At 28.2% G+C, this 15,765-nt stretch overlaps 1 protein-coding gene across 1 annotated transcript; it reads left to right on the top strand.

Annotated features, from left to right (window-relative positions):
* Positions 1-3,578: 3,578 nt before the first annotated feature.
* LOC100168713 (fatty acyl-CoA reductase wat) lies at positions 3,579-15,113 on the top strand. Its single transcript, XM_001948283.4, has 12 exons — positions 3,579-3,898; positions 7,600-7,758; positions 9,449-9,542; positions 10,700-10,822; positions 10,903-11,028; positions 11,186-11,334; positions 11,598-11,707; positions 12,114-12,306; positions 13,528-13,696; positions 13,858-13,982; positions 14,124-14,381; positions 14,484-15,113. Exons 2-12 carry the CDS (start codon positions 7,601-7,603, stop codon positions 14,623-14,625), a joined length of 1,647 nt encoding a protein of 548 aa, XP_001948318.2. The 5' UTR covers positions 3,579-3,898; position 7,600; the 3' UTR covers positions 14,626-15,113.
* Positions 15,114-15,765: the final 652 nt, after the last annotated feature.

Genomic DNA, 15,765 nt, shown 5'->3' with positions numbered 1-15,765 from the left:
AATAATACAAATCAACAAACATGCCCGATTAATCAATAGCAACCGATATATTATACACCGGTGGATTTTCATAAAATTTGTCTTTCATATAAACCTTCTCCGTGAAATACATTTTCGTTTAAAAATAAAATCAAGAAGATCTGATAAGTAGTTCCAGAGTTTAGTCTGTACAAAAATGTTCATTTCACATTTGTATAGTAAGATATCTTCTTATATAAATAAAAATCTCGTGTCACGTGGTTGTATATTTAAAAAGTAAAGCAAATTAGTTTTTATTTTTTTTTATTATTATTATTATAATAGCTTAAAAAACCCATGGCAACCATTTATAAACAAAAATGTCCAGGAAATCTCAAAATTCCCGTTTGAGCACCTCCCGGGGTTCGGTCCTCTCCCTTTTTAAATTAGCCTATCTTTTTAGTTGGACCAAATTACAATCAGTGTAAAATATTTCATCAAGATCGGTCCAGTAGTTTCGGAGTTTCAGAGACACGAGATTTTTATATATTATATAAGATATATTCTATAGTTACACTGCTGTTCATAATATAACAACTACAGTAGCAGTACGTTCGAAATCGTATATTATTGGTTTACATGATCGAAAGTTTCAAGGTTCGACGTCCAGAAATTTAAAATTACATGACATATTGACATCGTACTACAGCCTACCGCTGCTATTTATAGCAGCGCACGGCAAAAAAAATAACTTAGATTCACCAAACATACAAGCTCACCCCTTCCCCTCCAATCATAATTTAATAAATCACTAGATATTCAAATTCTGATTTTTGGACTTTTTAAGTTTATACTCAAATACTGTTATTTTATACTATTATTTTCAAATAATATAGATCTGTTATACTATTCAATAATGTGTAATGTGTGTATTGGGGCAACCTTTCAAATTGCAAATAAAAACAATATATAAAACATCGTTAGAAATATGATGACCGTCTCCACTCAGAATCGTTCTTTGTACACAACTGTTTATATTTTGTTGGGTAAGTTCAGGTAAAAATTTTTTTTTTTTAGTGTTAAGAAGATATCCCGGCCCATTTTACTTAAGACGGCGTGGTGGGTTATCTGGGAGTGTAAGGGAGGTGAGGTTTAAAATTAGAGAATTAGATTGATTGAATGCCTTTTTGTGAAATTGTGGGAAGCTAGTCAATAAATGGTAGAGATTTTGAAGTCAGAGTGTAGGGAGAGATTGCTGACTTACCAGGGGAGTAAAATGATAAAAGTTAATTTATTAAAATGTTATAAATTTGTAAAAATTGTCAAAGTTTAAATAGTTTAATAAGTATTATATTAAGTATAACATCTATTTTATATCTGAAGTAAAAGCATTATTTGGAACTATTATCTTTAGTATTTTATAAAGTTTAATAACTCAGAAACTATAGGTAGGTACCTACTCATATGAATTATTAGGTGCACTTCCGATGCATCAACATTTTTAAAATACCCATATGCTTAACATAAGTAGAAAAACAAAATGTAGTAAAACAAACTGTAGTAATGATGGTAGTTATTGGAAAAAAAAAATTGAAAATAGCTTATATCACCAAAGAATACTCCTCAAATGTTATAAAAAAATCGAATTATAATGTATAACTACGCCGCCTCAATTACCACTGAAACACAACCCAATAGTGCATACAAATATAGATATAAAATAAAAGGGAACAATTGCATCAAATCGCATAGCCTGTGTAAATTTAATTTACTACGCATTAAGAAATGAATAGAGATTATTTTGTTCAAATCATCATAAATCTTTTGTATTAAATATTTATTTATTTATTCAAATTGTAGTGAATATTATAAATACAAATTAAAAAATTAACCGCTCTGTTGTACTGTTGTTATTATATGAGTCGAGTGTTTCTCGTCAATGACTAATGAGTAGGCACTGTGTTAGATTTGAATTTAATGATAAATCATTATAAACGATAAAAAACGGTTCTGAGTAAAAACATTCTAAAATGTTGGTTACCAAGGTTAACAAATAGTTAATTTAACAATAACATTAACACTTTAACAAATATTCGTATTTTTAGTTTTTCCCAAATATTTTAAAAAGTACCTACTGAAAATTTTCAATTTCTTCCTCCTAAAAAGTAAAAGTACCAACCATATCAAAATTTTACAAGAAACCTCTATTGAAGTTGATATCGGATCATTTTTTCCAGGGATAGAAACGTTTTTAAAACGTTTTTAATTTTTTAATTTTCGTTTTTGTTTATTGATTTAAAAAATATCGTTTTTGATTAACGTTTTTAAAAACGTTATTTTCCTATTGTTTCCAAATAACGTTTTTGATAATATTGTTTTTATTTTTTTATAATAGTAACGTGCAATATAGAAATTCACTTAAAAGTTAAAAATTAAAATTAATTATTCTTAATATTTAAATTTTAAATCAAAATTATAATTTATATATAAATTAAAAATTAAAAATTTCTAATTTCAAATTAAAATGTTTTTACATTTTGAAACTGCATTATTGGTAAATTAAAAAGTAAAGACTTAAGTGAAATTTTTTTTTTCGTGGTATAAATATTATAATGTATAATACTATAATTTGTTTTCGTTTTCGTTTTTGATTTCGTTATTAAATTTTTTTTCGGTTTTTTGGATTTTTTGTTATCGTTTTTCAGTTGTTTTTGGTTTTTGTTCTATTAATTGTTTTCGTTTTTTGTTTTTTTCCGTTTAATAACGTTTTTCAAAAACGTTTTCCATCCCTGATTTTTTCCATTAGTAAAAGTCACTCCAGACTAAAAAAAACCCACACGCCGTTGTAAAATCAATACATTTGCTCAGCTCAGAATCTAAAAAAATATATTTAATTAGTGTTAAATTATTTCTTTAATAAAATATACATATACCAACTTGTTTTACGTCGATGATTAAAAGTAAACTATATTTATATAGTTTTATATCGTGGACTGTGGAGAAGTCGATCGTAAGAAGTAATATAGAGTAAATAATCGATGTAGTGAGATATAGACTAGGTATAATATTACAAACCAATAATATTTGAAAATTTGATAAACGTTATAAGTATTTATTAAGAAAATGAATGGGTGCAGCGGTAATAGGCTATCGCGGTAATCGGTAACATAAAAATACGAGTGTGGTTTTGTCCCGCATGCGTTTTTCGATGATTTGTATACGACAATTGGTGACGCCTTGAAAAATATTGTCCTCGTAAAGACTTCGCTTAAAAATGTACAAATCAGAATTTGGACAGAACTTGCATTTTCAAAAGTGCACGGATAAACCCCTACCCACCGCGGTACGGTTAGACCATTTTCGACGAATCATCCTGTATACATACGGACCATCCGGTCTTCGAAGGTTTAATACTTTGAAAAACGTAACTTTTTTTCGATACAATATAAACGGCGGCCTATACATTGAGGCCCAATACCGGTTATTAGAACCTGTATAATTTGCGATTCCTCGGGTATGAGTATAATATGATGGGATGTGCGTTTCACCTGTGTCACGGGGAATTTCCCCTGTTTCGCGTGTGACCTAGACCGTCAAATGGTAGGTATTTAATTGTATCGTCGGCGTGGTGTTGATGCGGATAGTCAGTTCCAACAGAGCGACCGGACTGTGCACGGGCGGCTGCAGACCTCACGATTTCGAACGATTGTCTTTCGATTTATTTATATTTTTCACTCGAATGTTGTACTTTTGTCTGTTGCTTGGATAGATTATTGTCACGATTTTTTTCCCGAGCAAACACCAAACAGTATATTATTTAGTCCTGTATTAAACAATATTATAATATAATATAACGAACAGAATAACGTTGCAAATCACGAGAGTCTAAGCACCAAACCGTAGAGGTCCCGAACACAATTATAGAACGAGGATTGTACAGGTAATTCATATTTTAAACGTCTTCATCATATTATGACACGATTGTTGTGAGAATAATTTGAACAGTCGTAGAAATTTAATTTATAAAACATTTCGGTATTATTCTTCAATCTATTTTGTATGATAATAATTTCTTGTTTTGGTTTGTTTTTTTATTATTTTAATTCGACTCGTTTTGAAATATCTCATCAAATAATAAATATAAATTATTATGTACTTATTGATTGTGGCAGATAATTTTATTGTATGCACAGCACAATATTTTATTTAAACTAAACTTAGTTATACGTTTTAAAATGTACCTACTTTTAAAAATAAGATATTGGGTGCCTACAATATTAATATAACTCGTTTATATTACCATATTATTATAATATAAAAATAGTGATATCAATAATTTTCATTTTTTTATTTAATAAAATAATAACAACAACCTTTTTTCTATTCATATCTTAATAAACAAATAAGATAATAATTCAATTTCTACAGATTATTACTTTTAATGTTACATTTGTATTCAAAGGTATACGGTTAAATACAATAATAATAACAAGTGTAATTATTTTAAAACAGTTTTACCTCAGTCTATAAGTTTTTAACGTTTTGATTTATTTTTTAGTATACCTTCAATTTGACAAATAGATAGTTTTAGGGCCCAAAGTGTACCTTGATTTCATTCAGCGTCAGAAAAATGTATGAATCTTTGTACTTACTATTTACCTTATTATATGACTCATGAACGTACCCATGTGTAAAAAACGATTTAACCAAGTCGAATAGTTGTTTTTCTTTTAAATGTACGTGCTCATTATTTAATTAAAATCGTTTATTTATTGTGGCTGAAATAATATTATAAATAATATTATAGTCTTTATATGGTATTAAGTATTCGATTCGTATTAAGTTAACTAAAAGTAATCGTTAAATTACCTTCGTGCATATTTACGCAAATAGTAAAATCTCAAAAATCTCATAATACTGTGCCTATCAGACGCCACTACTCCAGACCTACAATCGATCATTTTATTATATAAGCATATGAGTAATGTCATTGTAATTTTAAATTATAATAGGCACCCTAAGTCGTACTTCTGCTAACTTACTAAACGAATTATATTATTGTTCTATGGTCAAAGGTCTTGACATACATAACTTGTTATACATTAATTTTGTCGTTTGACGAGATGGATTTGTAATTTGTATCACACTTTTACATACCTACGTATGATTGATATAATTAAAGAGAAATACTTGAATAATTATATTATGTAACTACCTATTAACCTTTTACTATAATAGGTACATCGTACATCGTTTTAAAAATAACATCTAATAATATGACCGTAGAAACAATCTAACTTTTTTGAAGTTTCCCTTAAATCGTGTGCCTGATAAATATATATATATATATCTATTGGCTATTATAGCAACTGCTGAAATTAATGAACTTTAACTATTTCTATTATTTATACCAATAGGTACGCAATACATCTCGGTATATGATTATTTTCAGATATATTCATAATAATATAATCATCGTATCATATTTTTGTATAGGTGTAAAATTCTGAAAATATGTTTATAACATATTATGGTTTACCAACACCTAGACGTGTTCATATATTGTGATTTATAAATTATAGATATAAATACTAACGGTCCATTGGCCGCTGTCAATAATAAATTACATTTTATTTCGCTATTAAAATTGTAATTCCTTCTTTGATTCTGCCAACGCACTACGCGTGTATAAGAGCGTGTAATAGGTCTGGCAAGGTTTCGATATGTATAACTTATGATTTATGGGAGGTGCCTATTAATGTGAGGAATATTGCTGTATACAACTATGGTCTGGAATTTGCATTAGCAGCTACATTATTGGAAGAATGTTTTAAAGATTATAAAAAGTAATACCTAAAGGGCTGTATTATGAGAACAAAATCTGCAGACTATAAACTAAGAAATTTATCCGCGATATTTACGGACTATAGTTGTATATTTATACCACGATTGGTATATATATTATATAATATATGAGATAAATACGACGCCTCATACAGTCACGCCTATTTAAATATTAAGCTATAAGGTCAATATTCAAAATATCTTACGAAAAATAAAAATCAAATAATAAATTATATATATATTATTGTAGGAAATACGTCAACAAAATTACATTGCTTTCAAATTAAATTCCTTATTGTGTCACGTGTTACATTTTTCGTATTAATTATCTTATTCCTCTTTCTCGATTTGTTTAGCTGCAGTTGCTTAATCGTCAACAATAGGTAATATAACAAAAATATTAATAATGATGCTGTAAGTTGTAACAACATTAATAATAATCTATACATATTTAATTTTCCTACGAATTTATAGCATAATATTATTTATCCACGTGTTGTTCGATAAAATTATTATAATTGATAATTTCATCATCATGCTAATTTTTTTTATTTGAAAAAATATTGAAATTGTATAATTTATAAATTTTTAATATAATATATTAATATCAGTATAAGTTAAATACTTTTATGTTTAATAATTGAATTATTATTAATTGAATGCCCATCAACATGCCTTTCTACATGTCTATACATGATTACTATATTGTATAATATCAATTTTTTGTCCTCCTCGGATCTCCATTCTTTTTATTTTCCTATTAATTGTTCTACACGTTACTTGAAAAATAATTTTTTGTACACAATGATACAATTATTGGTGAATGAGGTACCATCATTTCTTATTTGATTTATGATTATTAAACAGTTGTCACCGTTGCCTACTATTATATTTAAATTATTTTACTGACATACTTAAATTTTTGATTGTTTGTTATTACTTACCTATAACGTGTATTTGAATTGGTGTAAATCCGATTTTATTTTATTTGAAAATATATTATTATAAATTATAATAATATTCATTGTGAAATGTGCTGATACTTGTTTATGTTATTGTATTATTATTTATTATTATTTGTATATGTTAGTAATTGGGTAATATCTTAATTCGGTTTTCGGTTATATCGTCGCTTTAGTAGGTACTTAATTACATCCAAATATCCAATCTCATTATCTGTGATAGTAAATTATAATTTATAATAAATTGTCTATAAAAATCTACTAAATAATAGTGTATACACTTTCATGTTTCAAATGTTTACAATGACAATTATGTAGTCGTAATGTGTTCGTATTAAAGCGTTATTATTAATAATTAATAATAATAGATACACATGCACACGGCTGCTAGGTCATCGCGTTTTTATACGAATTAACGTAATAATTATGATAATCTTATATGATAGATATTTATTAACAATTAACACACGAACACAAAAAGCCAAGCATTGATACAACAACTAATTTCCATTACACCTATATAATGGTAGGTATAGGTAGGTATAGATACCTTATGACTTATGCCTATAATATGTTATATTATAAGGACGCGATGATAATTTTTTTATTATTTCACTATGCGCTTCATTAATTTACTGATTAACATAGTAGAAAATACGTATTTGGTCAGTTTGGAAAGTCGTGCATAGTTACAGGCATTAAACTATATATCCAAGGATATATGCACCTTAATATACATTACAATTCACTACTACAACAACAACATATTATTGTTCATTATTGGTAACTCGTATATATTATTATTTTCACATTTTGTATTGTTTTAACGTTTCAGGATGCCTGCCGACATTGCAGTCATGGATAAGCTCGACTCGAAAACCCGGAGCACAGCTCATGACCTTTCGGAAATTCAGTCGTTTTACAATGGTACGACCGTATTTTTGACTGGCGCCACTGGATTTGTGGGCAATTTAATACTGGAAAAACTAATCAGGTAACAGCTATTCATTTCAACATAATAATTATATTACATTACGCGATAAGCCATTGTTTAATCGCATTTAAATTGCTTATTGTTAATGACGTGCATATTTTGGGAGTAGCAACACGATATTTGTTACATATTATATTTAGACACACAATTATGATATAACTATATATATAATGTATAGTACCATAGTAATTAATAACATATTATTACGTGTACGTTTAATATATACATGATTAAAATTAAGAATTCCTAGCCATGTACCTACCTATAGATTTAAATAAATTTGCATAAATTCTTCTAAAATATAAAAATTATAATTTTTTTTTTGGTTCGGTTATCACTAGGAAATTCAAAAAATATTGCGATACTTCCTTAAGTTTAACAATTTATAAAAAAAACCTCAAGAGCCTCCATGTTTCATCGATTGACTATAATTGGTTGGACTTGATTGGTTGTAAAATACCACCTATAGTAAATCCGATGAAATATGACAATGTTAAATGAACTGCAAAAATATGTCCACAAATAATTGACTAATTTTATGTAGAATGATTGTACATTCTACCTATACCACGTACACTATTGATATTTAGCCACGATTAGAATTTTGGTCTAAATAATTGTATGTACGAAATAATAACCTTACGCGTAATATTGTGTTGCACACACCAAACGTTGAAATTCGAAACTATTTTGTGGAACTTTATTTATACTGTATTCGATGCACTGATCAGTGGCGTACCTACATCACGTAGTAGGTACCTACATTATATATGCATTATGAATTATTTAAAAATATTATTTATAGCCAAAACGGTGGACGAAAACAATATTGTTAGTAGTAACATATGTTACTTCAGTATCTACTCCACAATTATATGGTATATTATAAATTAAAATTCATACTTAAGATTTAAATATATTCCAATGATCGTATATTATAATAGTTTATCACGTCATCAGAATACTTGAGTGCTTATATAGGTAGCTGTATACACAGTTTATTATGATTTATGATTAATAACAAAACACTGGAAACAAAGCGCGTATTTAATAATATAATGTGTAGGACGTAGGTACACGCAGAATATCTAATAAGTTTGCGTAAACTAAGTTGGTTTTTCACTTTATTTTTATATACATTTTACTTCAAAATTTGTGATTTACTTCTCAGTCAGATTCATCTGATCACGCGTATACTATAATGATTTGATATACCAAGGTCCTGTAAAAAGTTCTTCTATAAAAGTAAATACATAATATACTGCCATATATTGACTAAATTATATCAAATTTTATTTTGTTTATATATATAACGATTTATAATACATTAGCATGTCGACATGCTTTGGATATTTATTACATTGTGTATAATGTAATACACAATGACCTAATGACATTCCATTATACATTTTTGTTTTATACAATTTAACAAAAATTGCAATACATTATATTAACACCTCTAATGTTTTAATAATATATTTGTTCGTTCAAAAATTCCAATATTGAAAAATAAAAATATTTAAATACCTATCTATGTGATTGAAAATCACTTTTACATTTTGACCGACTTAATATTTGAAAACACTTACATTTTGGTTCTTAATAATGACTCTTGATGTAGTATATTAAGACAATATATATATTATATATAAGAGTAAGTTAATAAAAATTGTTTTGTTTTTTATTTCAGAACTTGTTCTGGAGTTAAAAAAATTTATGTCTTGATCAGAGAGAAAAAAGGTAAAACTACAGAAGAAAGGTTTAAAGAGCTCTTCGATGACCCAGTGAGTACATATTTTCATTTATTTGTTTACATTTAGATAACAGTTTTATAAATTTAACTATTATTAACTACTATAAACAGATAATAATTTACGATTGGTTTTGAATGCATAATTTTACGGCTAAATTATGTTACATTAATAAATGTTTTATATTTTCAACATTTGAATATATCATGTTAATCAAATTTGATTGTCTTGTTTTACTGGATCGAAATTATGAACATAATTATCAAATTAAAATTCAAACTGTTTGTCTAATATTATTTAAAATTTAAATTACCAAACATAAATACTAAAATTTATATTAAACTTATGAACTTTCAATTTTAAATTACAATTTTTAACTCAATATTATAAAAACATCCGGTTTATTGGTTTATTTTTTAACATAATATATTTTACTCGTTTATGAATACAAAAAAACAATACATGCAAATGGATTTTGACTATTTTGATCATATTTATGTTGTTTCTATTTGAATTAAATGTGTGTATAAAAAGTGGCATGCAAGAGAACAATAATATTTATAAATAACGAGTATCAAATAAAAACATATAAAACGAACTGCAAAAAAGATATGCTATCTGAATGTAAAAAATATAATAGAAAAAAATGTTACTGACCTCTAAAAAAGATAATTAATACTATATGAAACTAAAATATGTAATGTATTAATATTCATAAAATTAATTATATAGTTAAAAAACATATATTTAGAAAAAACTGTTTATCCGAATAATACAATTTATTATTTAGTAAAAATGTATAGGGTATAATGAGTAAAATTTAAATATTTAATAAAAAACAATTTGACTATACATTTTTATTTTAACTTGCGCATGTATATAATTGGTGTACATATTTTTACCTAATCGTAGGAATATTCTACGCATGTTTGTTCATTTGTTTAAATTATTAATTTTCCTTTTTCTAATCGTATCTAAAAAAAGTGTAATAACGATTTATTAAAAGTAAATATAGCAATACAATCAACGTAAAATCACTATGGTATCAATATCAAAAACCGTGGCCAATCTTTGCTATGTAGTCAAAGAATAATAAAAATGAATAGTAAAAAATAATTAGATACCGTATATATATTTTTAAATTTATATTCAGTTAGGTAAAACGTGAGTTGTACGATTTATGATTTCAGGTATTTGAATTAATGAAAAAAGAACAACCAAACTATTTGGAAAAGATCACAGCGGTAATCGGTGATTGTTGTTTACCAAATTTAGGCATACAAGAGCAATATAGGACCATTATGAAAAATGAAGTAATAACACTCAACAATAATTAATATAATAATCATTAGATTTTTGTTTTATCCTGACACTTTTTATTTTTGAAACAAAGGTTAACATTGTTATACACTCTGCTGCTACCGTAAGATTTGATGAACATTTAAGAAAAGCGGTTAACATCAATATAATCGCCTTGCAGGATATGCTGAAAATGAGCCAAGGAATGAGAGACTTAAAGGTAGGTAATGCGCATTAGTATACGCGTCTATTGTTCTATATATTTTTTTTAAATTAAATCATTCATAATAAAATTAATAATAATAATGCAATACTACCAAATTAAATAGTTATTTGTTTTTATTTTCGTTTTGTTTATAATAACTGTGTCCTTTTAGGCTTTCGTTCATATTTCAACAGCTTATTCGAATTGCGCCGGTAGAAAAGTTGTGGATGAGATGTTCTATAAGCCACCAATATCTGGAGACAATTTATTTCAGCTCGTGAACAGTCTTGACGATGACTACATCGATAAAATTACTCCTTCGTAAGTACCTATGGTGCACACTGCACCTGTATGATCTGTACTCGTGGTTAATAGATAAAGCAAATGCCACGACTCAATTGAAATTAATTTACATGAATGGTATACAACAAATAAATTTCGTAAATGTTAAGAGTTAATTGACCTCAATATAATGGCTCCTATATTGTTTAAGACTTTAAGAGTAAATTTCATCGACGGTTGAAAAATTGTTTAACAAATAAATAAATAAATCTGTTTTATCATAATTTGTTTTATTCATGTAGATTGCTGAAAGAGTGGCCAAACACATATGCGATGACAAAAGCAATTGCCGAAGGAGAAATCGCAGAATACGGCAAAGGGTTACCAATCGGAGTGATAAGGCCGTCGATGAGTGAGTGTATACTATTTATAAATACATTAAGTCTATATATTATAATATAGTATATAACATTTTGGTGCAGTGGCGCAACCGGTCTGAAGCCCCTTTAACCGTATTTGAGTAGGTACCTAATGTTATCCAGTGATATAATACAATAAACTGTAGAAACAGTCAAGTATTGTTGACTATATAAGAAAAATATTTTTGACAATAATATGTCACAATTTATTATGGGTAATAGCAATCAGCAATATTATTATAAATGTGAAAATACAAATATATATTATTACGGGATCTTCGCTTACCCCCTCCCCCCTCAGCACAACCACCAAGAAATTTCCGGTTGCAATACTGTTACTTTGGATCGTCGCCGTTGTCGTTATTATAAAAAAATAAAACTTTTTTTTTTTTATATTAGTCGTGGCCACCGACAACGAACCAGTCCAAGGGTGGATCAACAACATCTACGGACCGACAGGAGTCGTCGCGGCCACCGGCGTTGGACTCATGAGGTGCATGTGCGCCGATCCCGATCAAATAGCTGACATCGTGCCCGGAGACTTCGTCAGTAACGCCGTTGTGGCCTCTGCCTGGGACATCCACAACCAATGGTGAATAACTCTTTACAAACTTATAGTAACTAACGGGGGATATGATGTTTTCGTCGTATTATTATTTAATTTAATATGAACTTAAAAATCTGCCACGGCCAATAACTACCCCCCCCCCCTACACACACACACTCACACACACACATACACTAACACAATGGACGCTAAACTTTTCCAATAAGTCAGCTAGATACTTTAAAAATGTTAAGTATCTGGCGATGTTCCATCGCTATTTATTTAGGTATCTTATTTATACTATTACATTGCGGTACAATAATATTTTCTTTTATTACTTCTCCATAGGAAAATGTATTTTTTTCTCCAGTAATAAATACATTACTTCATACATATAACGCATAAAAGTGTGTTGAATATTAAGCACGTGACCAACCGATATTGGTATAATAAATATTTTATACGATTTACTAATATTCCTTTAAAGATCGACTGGTCGGTGACCCGCACCCCAAATAATATTTATGATAATGTCCACAAAGTCAGTGGAAAAATCTATTCTCAAAAAATATACTGCATGGTCGTGGGTGGAGGGACCCTAAATTGAATTCGGCATTCCAATTTTTTTTAGAGCCACCGAGATAATATAATATTTACATCGGCTTAATACCTTACACCTATTCGATAACTGAAAATAAATAATAATTGCAGGTTATGGTTTTAACTTTTAACACCACGTTTAACTGCTACAATCATATTATTACACGATTATTTTTCGAGTTCTGCAATACTTAAATATATTGTAGATTTTCGTTTTGATGTTTTGATACATAATCATAGTGCCGTAATGGTATAACATGTAAAAGTAAATCAAAACATACTATTAAACATTTTAAAACTATCATAATTTCAACGGGTTTGTGCAGTGCTATAAAATAAACACGCAAGTCGATAATCGATGAAAGTTCGTATAATTTTATTAATTTTTGCCATAGCTGCAGGTATTATTATTATAAGAAAAAAGCAATTTATTAATTAGGTAAGCAATAATATTCAATTTTTTTTAAATAAATAACAATTGCAAGTTATGGTTTTAAATACACCACGTTTGACCGCTGCAATCGTATTATCACACTATTATTTTACGAGTTCAGTAATAATTAATTATATTGTAGATTTTCGTTTTGGATGTTTTTATACATAACTTTAGTGCCGTATTGGTATGACATGTAAAAGTAAATTAAAACATACAATTAAACATTTTAGGAAAGAGCATAAAAACTCCAATTGTGAAGTTGAAGTAAACGGTTTGAAAAAGGAACAGTTCGTGCCACCAATTTACAATGTCGTTTCTTCGAGCTCTAACCCATTAACATGGGGAGAATTTTCGGCGTTCAACAAAAATTATGGATGTCACACACCCTCTGTAAAAGCGGTGAGTGTTCCGAAGACGTTTTTACATTAATAATACCTGACATAATATAATATTATATTATGTTTTAATTCAAAAATGGTTATTGATATATTGTATTGGGCGGACTTCATACACCTAACCGGACGAAAATCATTGTTTTTTTTCTCATTTTTTCTACATAGATCTGGCCATTTATGTTGAGGCTTTCCAAAAACAAATACGAATATACAATTTTGTGTTTTCTTCTCCACACCTTACCCGCGCTTATTATCGATTCCTTAGCCAAACTAACGGGAAGAAAGCCACAGTAAGTACACGACACTAAAAAATATAATTAAAATTATATAATATACGACCCGAAATAATGCGCGTCTTCTCGAAGACCTACCGTTTATACTGACTTTCCTTACCTAACCTAACCTATATACCTGCGATGTTCACTTTTCAGATTATTGGACGGTTACAAGAAAATGCACAAATTCTCCGAAGTCATAGCCTACTTCGCCCTACAGTCGTGGACGTTTCACGACAACAACACGAAGTCGCTGATAAAAAAGCTGTCCAAACTGGACAGGCCCCTATTTAGGTTCGACGTTACCAAATTAGACTGGAACGAGTATTTCAAAAAACACGTGGTGGGCATTCGACTGTACATCTTAAAAGATCCAATGGACACGGTGCCGGAAGCGTTGAGACGAAATACAAAGTCAGTATAATATTCACTGTCCGACAGACATAACTGGTCGTTATTTTTTATCGCCAGTATTTTGTAGTTTATTAATTATTTTCCAATATTTTATGTTTTCAGATTGTACATGATTCACTACACGTTAATGTCGTTTTTGGTGGCATTATTGATGTTAGTAGTTTTATGGACTGTTTTTACTATTCGCCTAGGTAATTCGAATCTCTGTTTTGTCCTAAATGGTAATTATAATAATTGTATATAACAAACAAAATATATTAACTGTAATAATATGTACCTATGTTTGTACATTTATCGTTTAACTATCGTGAATTTTGTTTTGTATCTTATTACGATGTATTTTACTTTTACTCAAATTTGTATAATTTTATCAACATTTTTATACTAGAATTTATTTAAAATTTAATAACTTAATTTTTTCAATATCTATAGGTACTGTTATTATCATGAATAGTGCATATTCGCTCTTGTATGCACGCACGTATCCTATATTATAATATTATATAGGTATAATGTCTCTGACTTATTGTAAGTGGAATTAATAATATTATTACTGTCAATATTGAATTATTACATGGATATAAAATGCTTAAATTTTAAAACATAAGCAGCTTATATTATGTCATTGATTTTAAGATTATTGTGTGTAATTTAAAAGACTTTTAGTTATTATGTACCTAAATTATGATATTTAATATATTATTTGGTGAAGTAAACTATTTTTTAACTGTATTATTATTTTCATCTTTAGCAATGGAATCTCACTTAGGTAAATCTCTAACTATAAAGCAGAGATCCGTGTGACGCTGCCTATGTCGACTTTTTGTACTTTATAGAGAACCCTCCAATGAGAAAATTCGGTGGGCAGTCTACTGGGTCTTTGCTTTAAAGTTTGAAGAATATAGAAAATATTATCAGAAAAAAAAGGTATATTTACGAAGAACTTTGTATTTATATTTATAAGTAGAAATTATAGGTTTGAAGAAAATAGAGAGTCAGGGAATAAAAGGTATATTTACGAAGAGCTTTGTATTTATATATATATTTTTTTTATTTTTTATTTAAATATATTCAATCTGTTTACAATAAAAACCAATAAGTACCTTATAAGGATAACATAGAAAAATATACAAGACATGAATAACGTGAAGAGGAGACCGTTCATTAACAGAACCTCGGAAATTTTTTTTTCCCTTATTTTAGGAGATCTCTAGACCAGTTTCTTTTTAATCGACGGTGAATTTGTGGTAATATGAGAGAGGACATATTTTGAATGAAGGGGTTTATGTGATTTGTTAATTTTGAATGGAAACTTTTGTAGTGGCTTTTTGCAAGCTCGTTTACTGTTTGTATTTTAAGGTCATTATGGAGGGATTAGTATTTA

The sequence above is a fragment of the Acyrthosiphon pisum genome, chromosome A1 (assembly GCF_005508785.2).
Source record: "Acyrthosiphon pisum isolate AL4f chromosome A1, pea_aphid_22Mar2018_4r6ur, whole genome shotgun sequence".
NCBI lineage: Eukaryota > Metazoa > Arthropoda > Insecta > Hemiptera > Aphididae > Acyrthosiphon > Acyrthosiphon pisum.
Note: the sequence above shows the minus strand (reverse complement) of the source record. Positions and strands in the feature narration are given on the sequence as shown.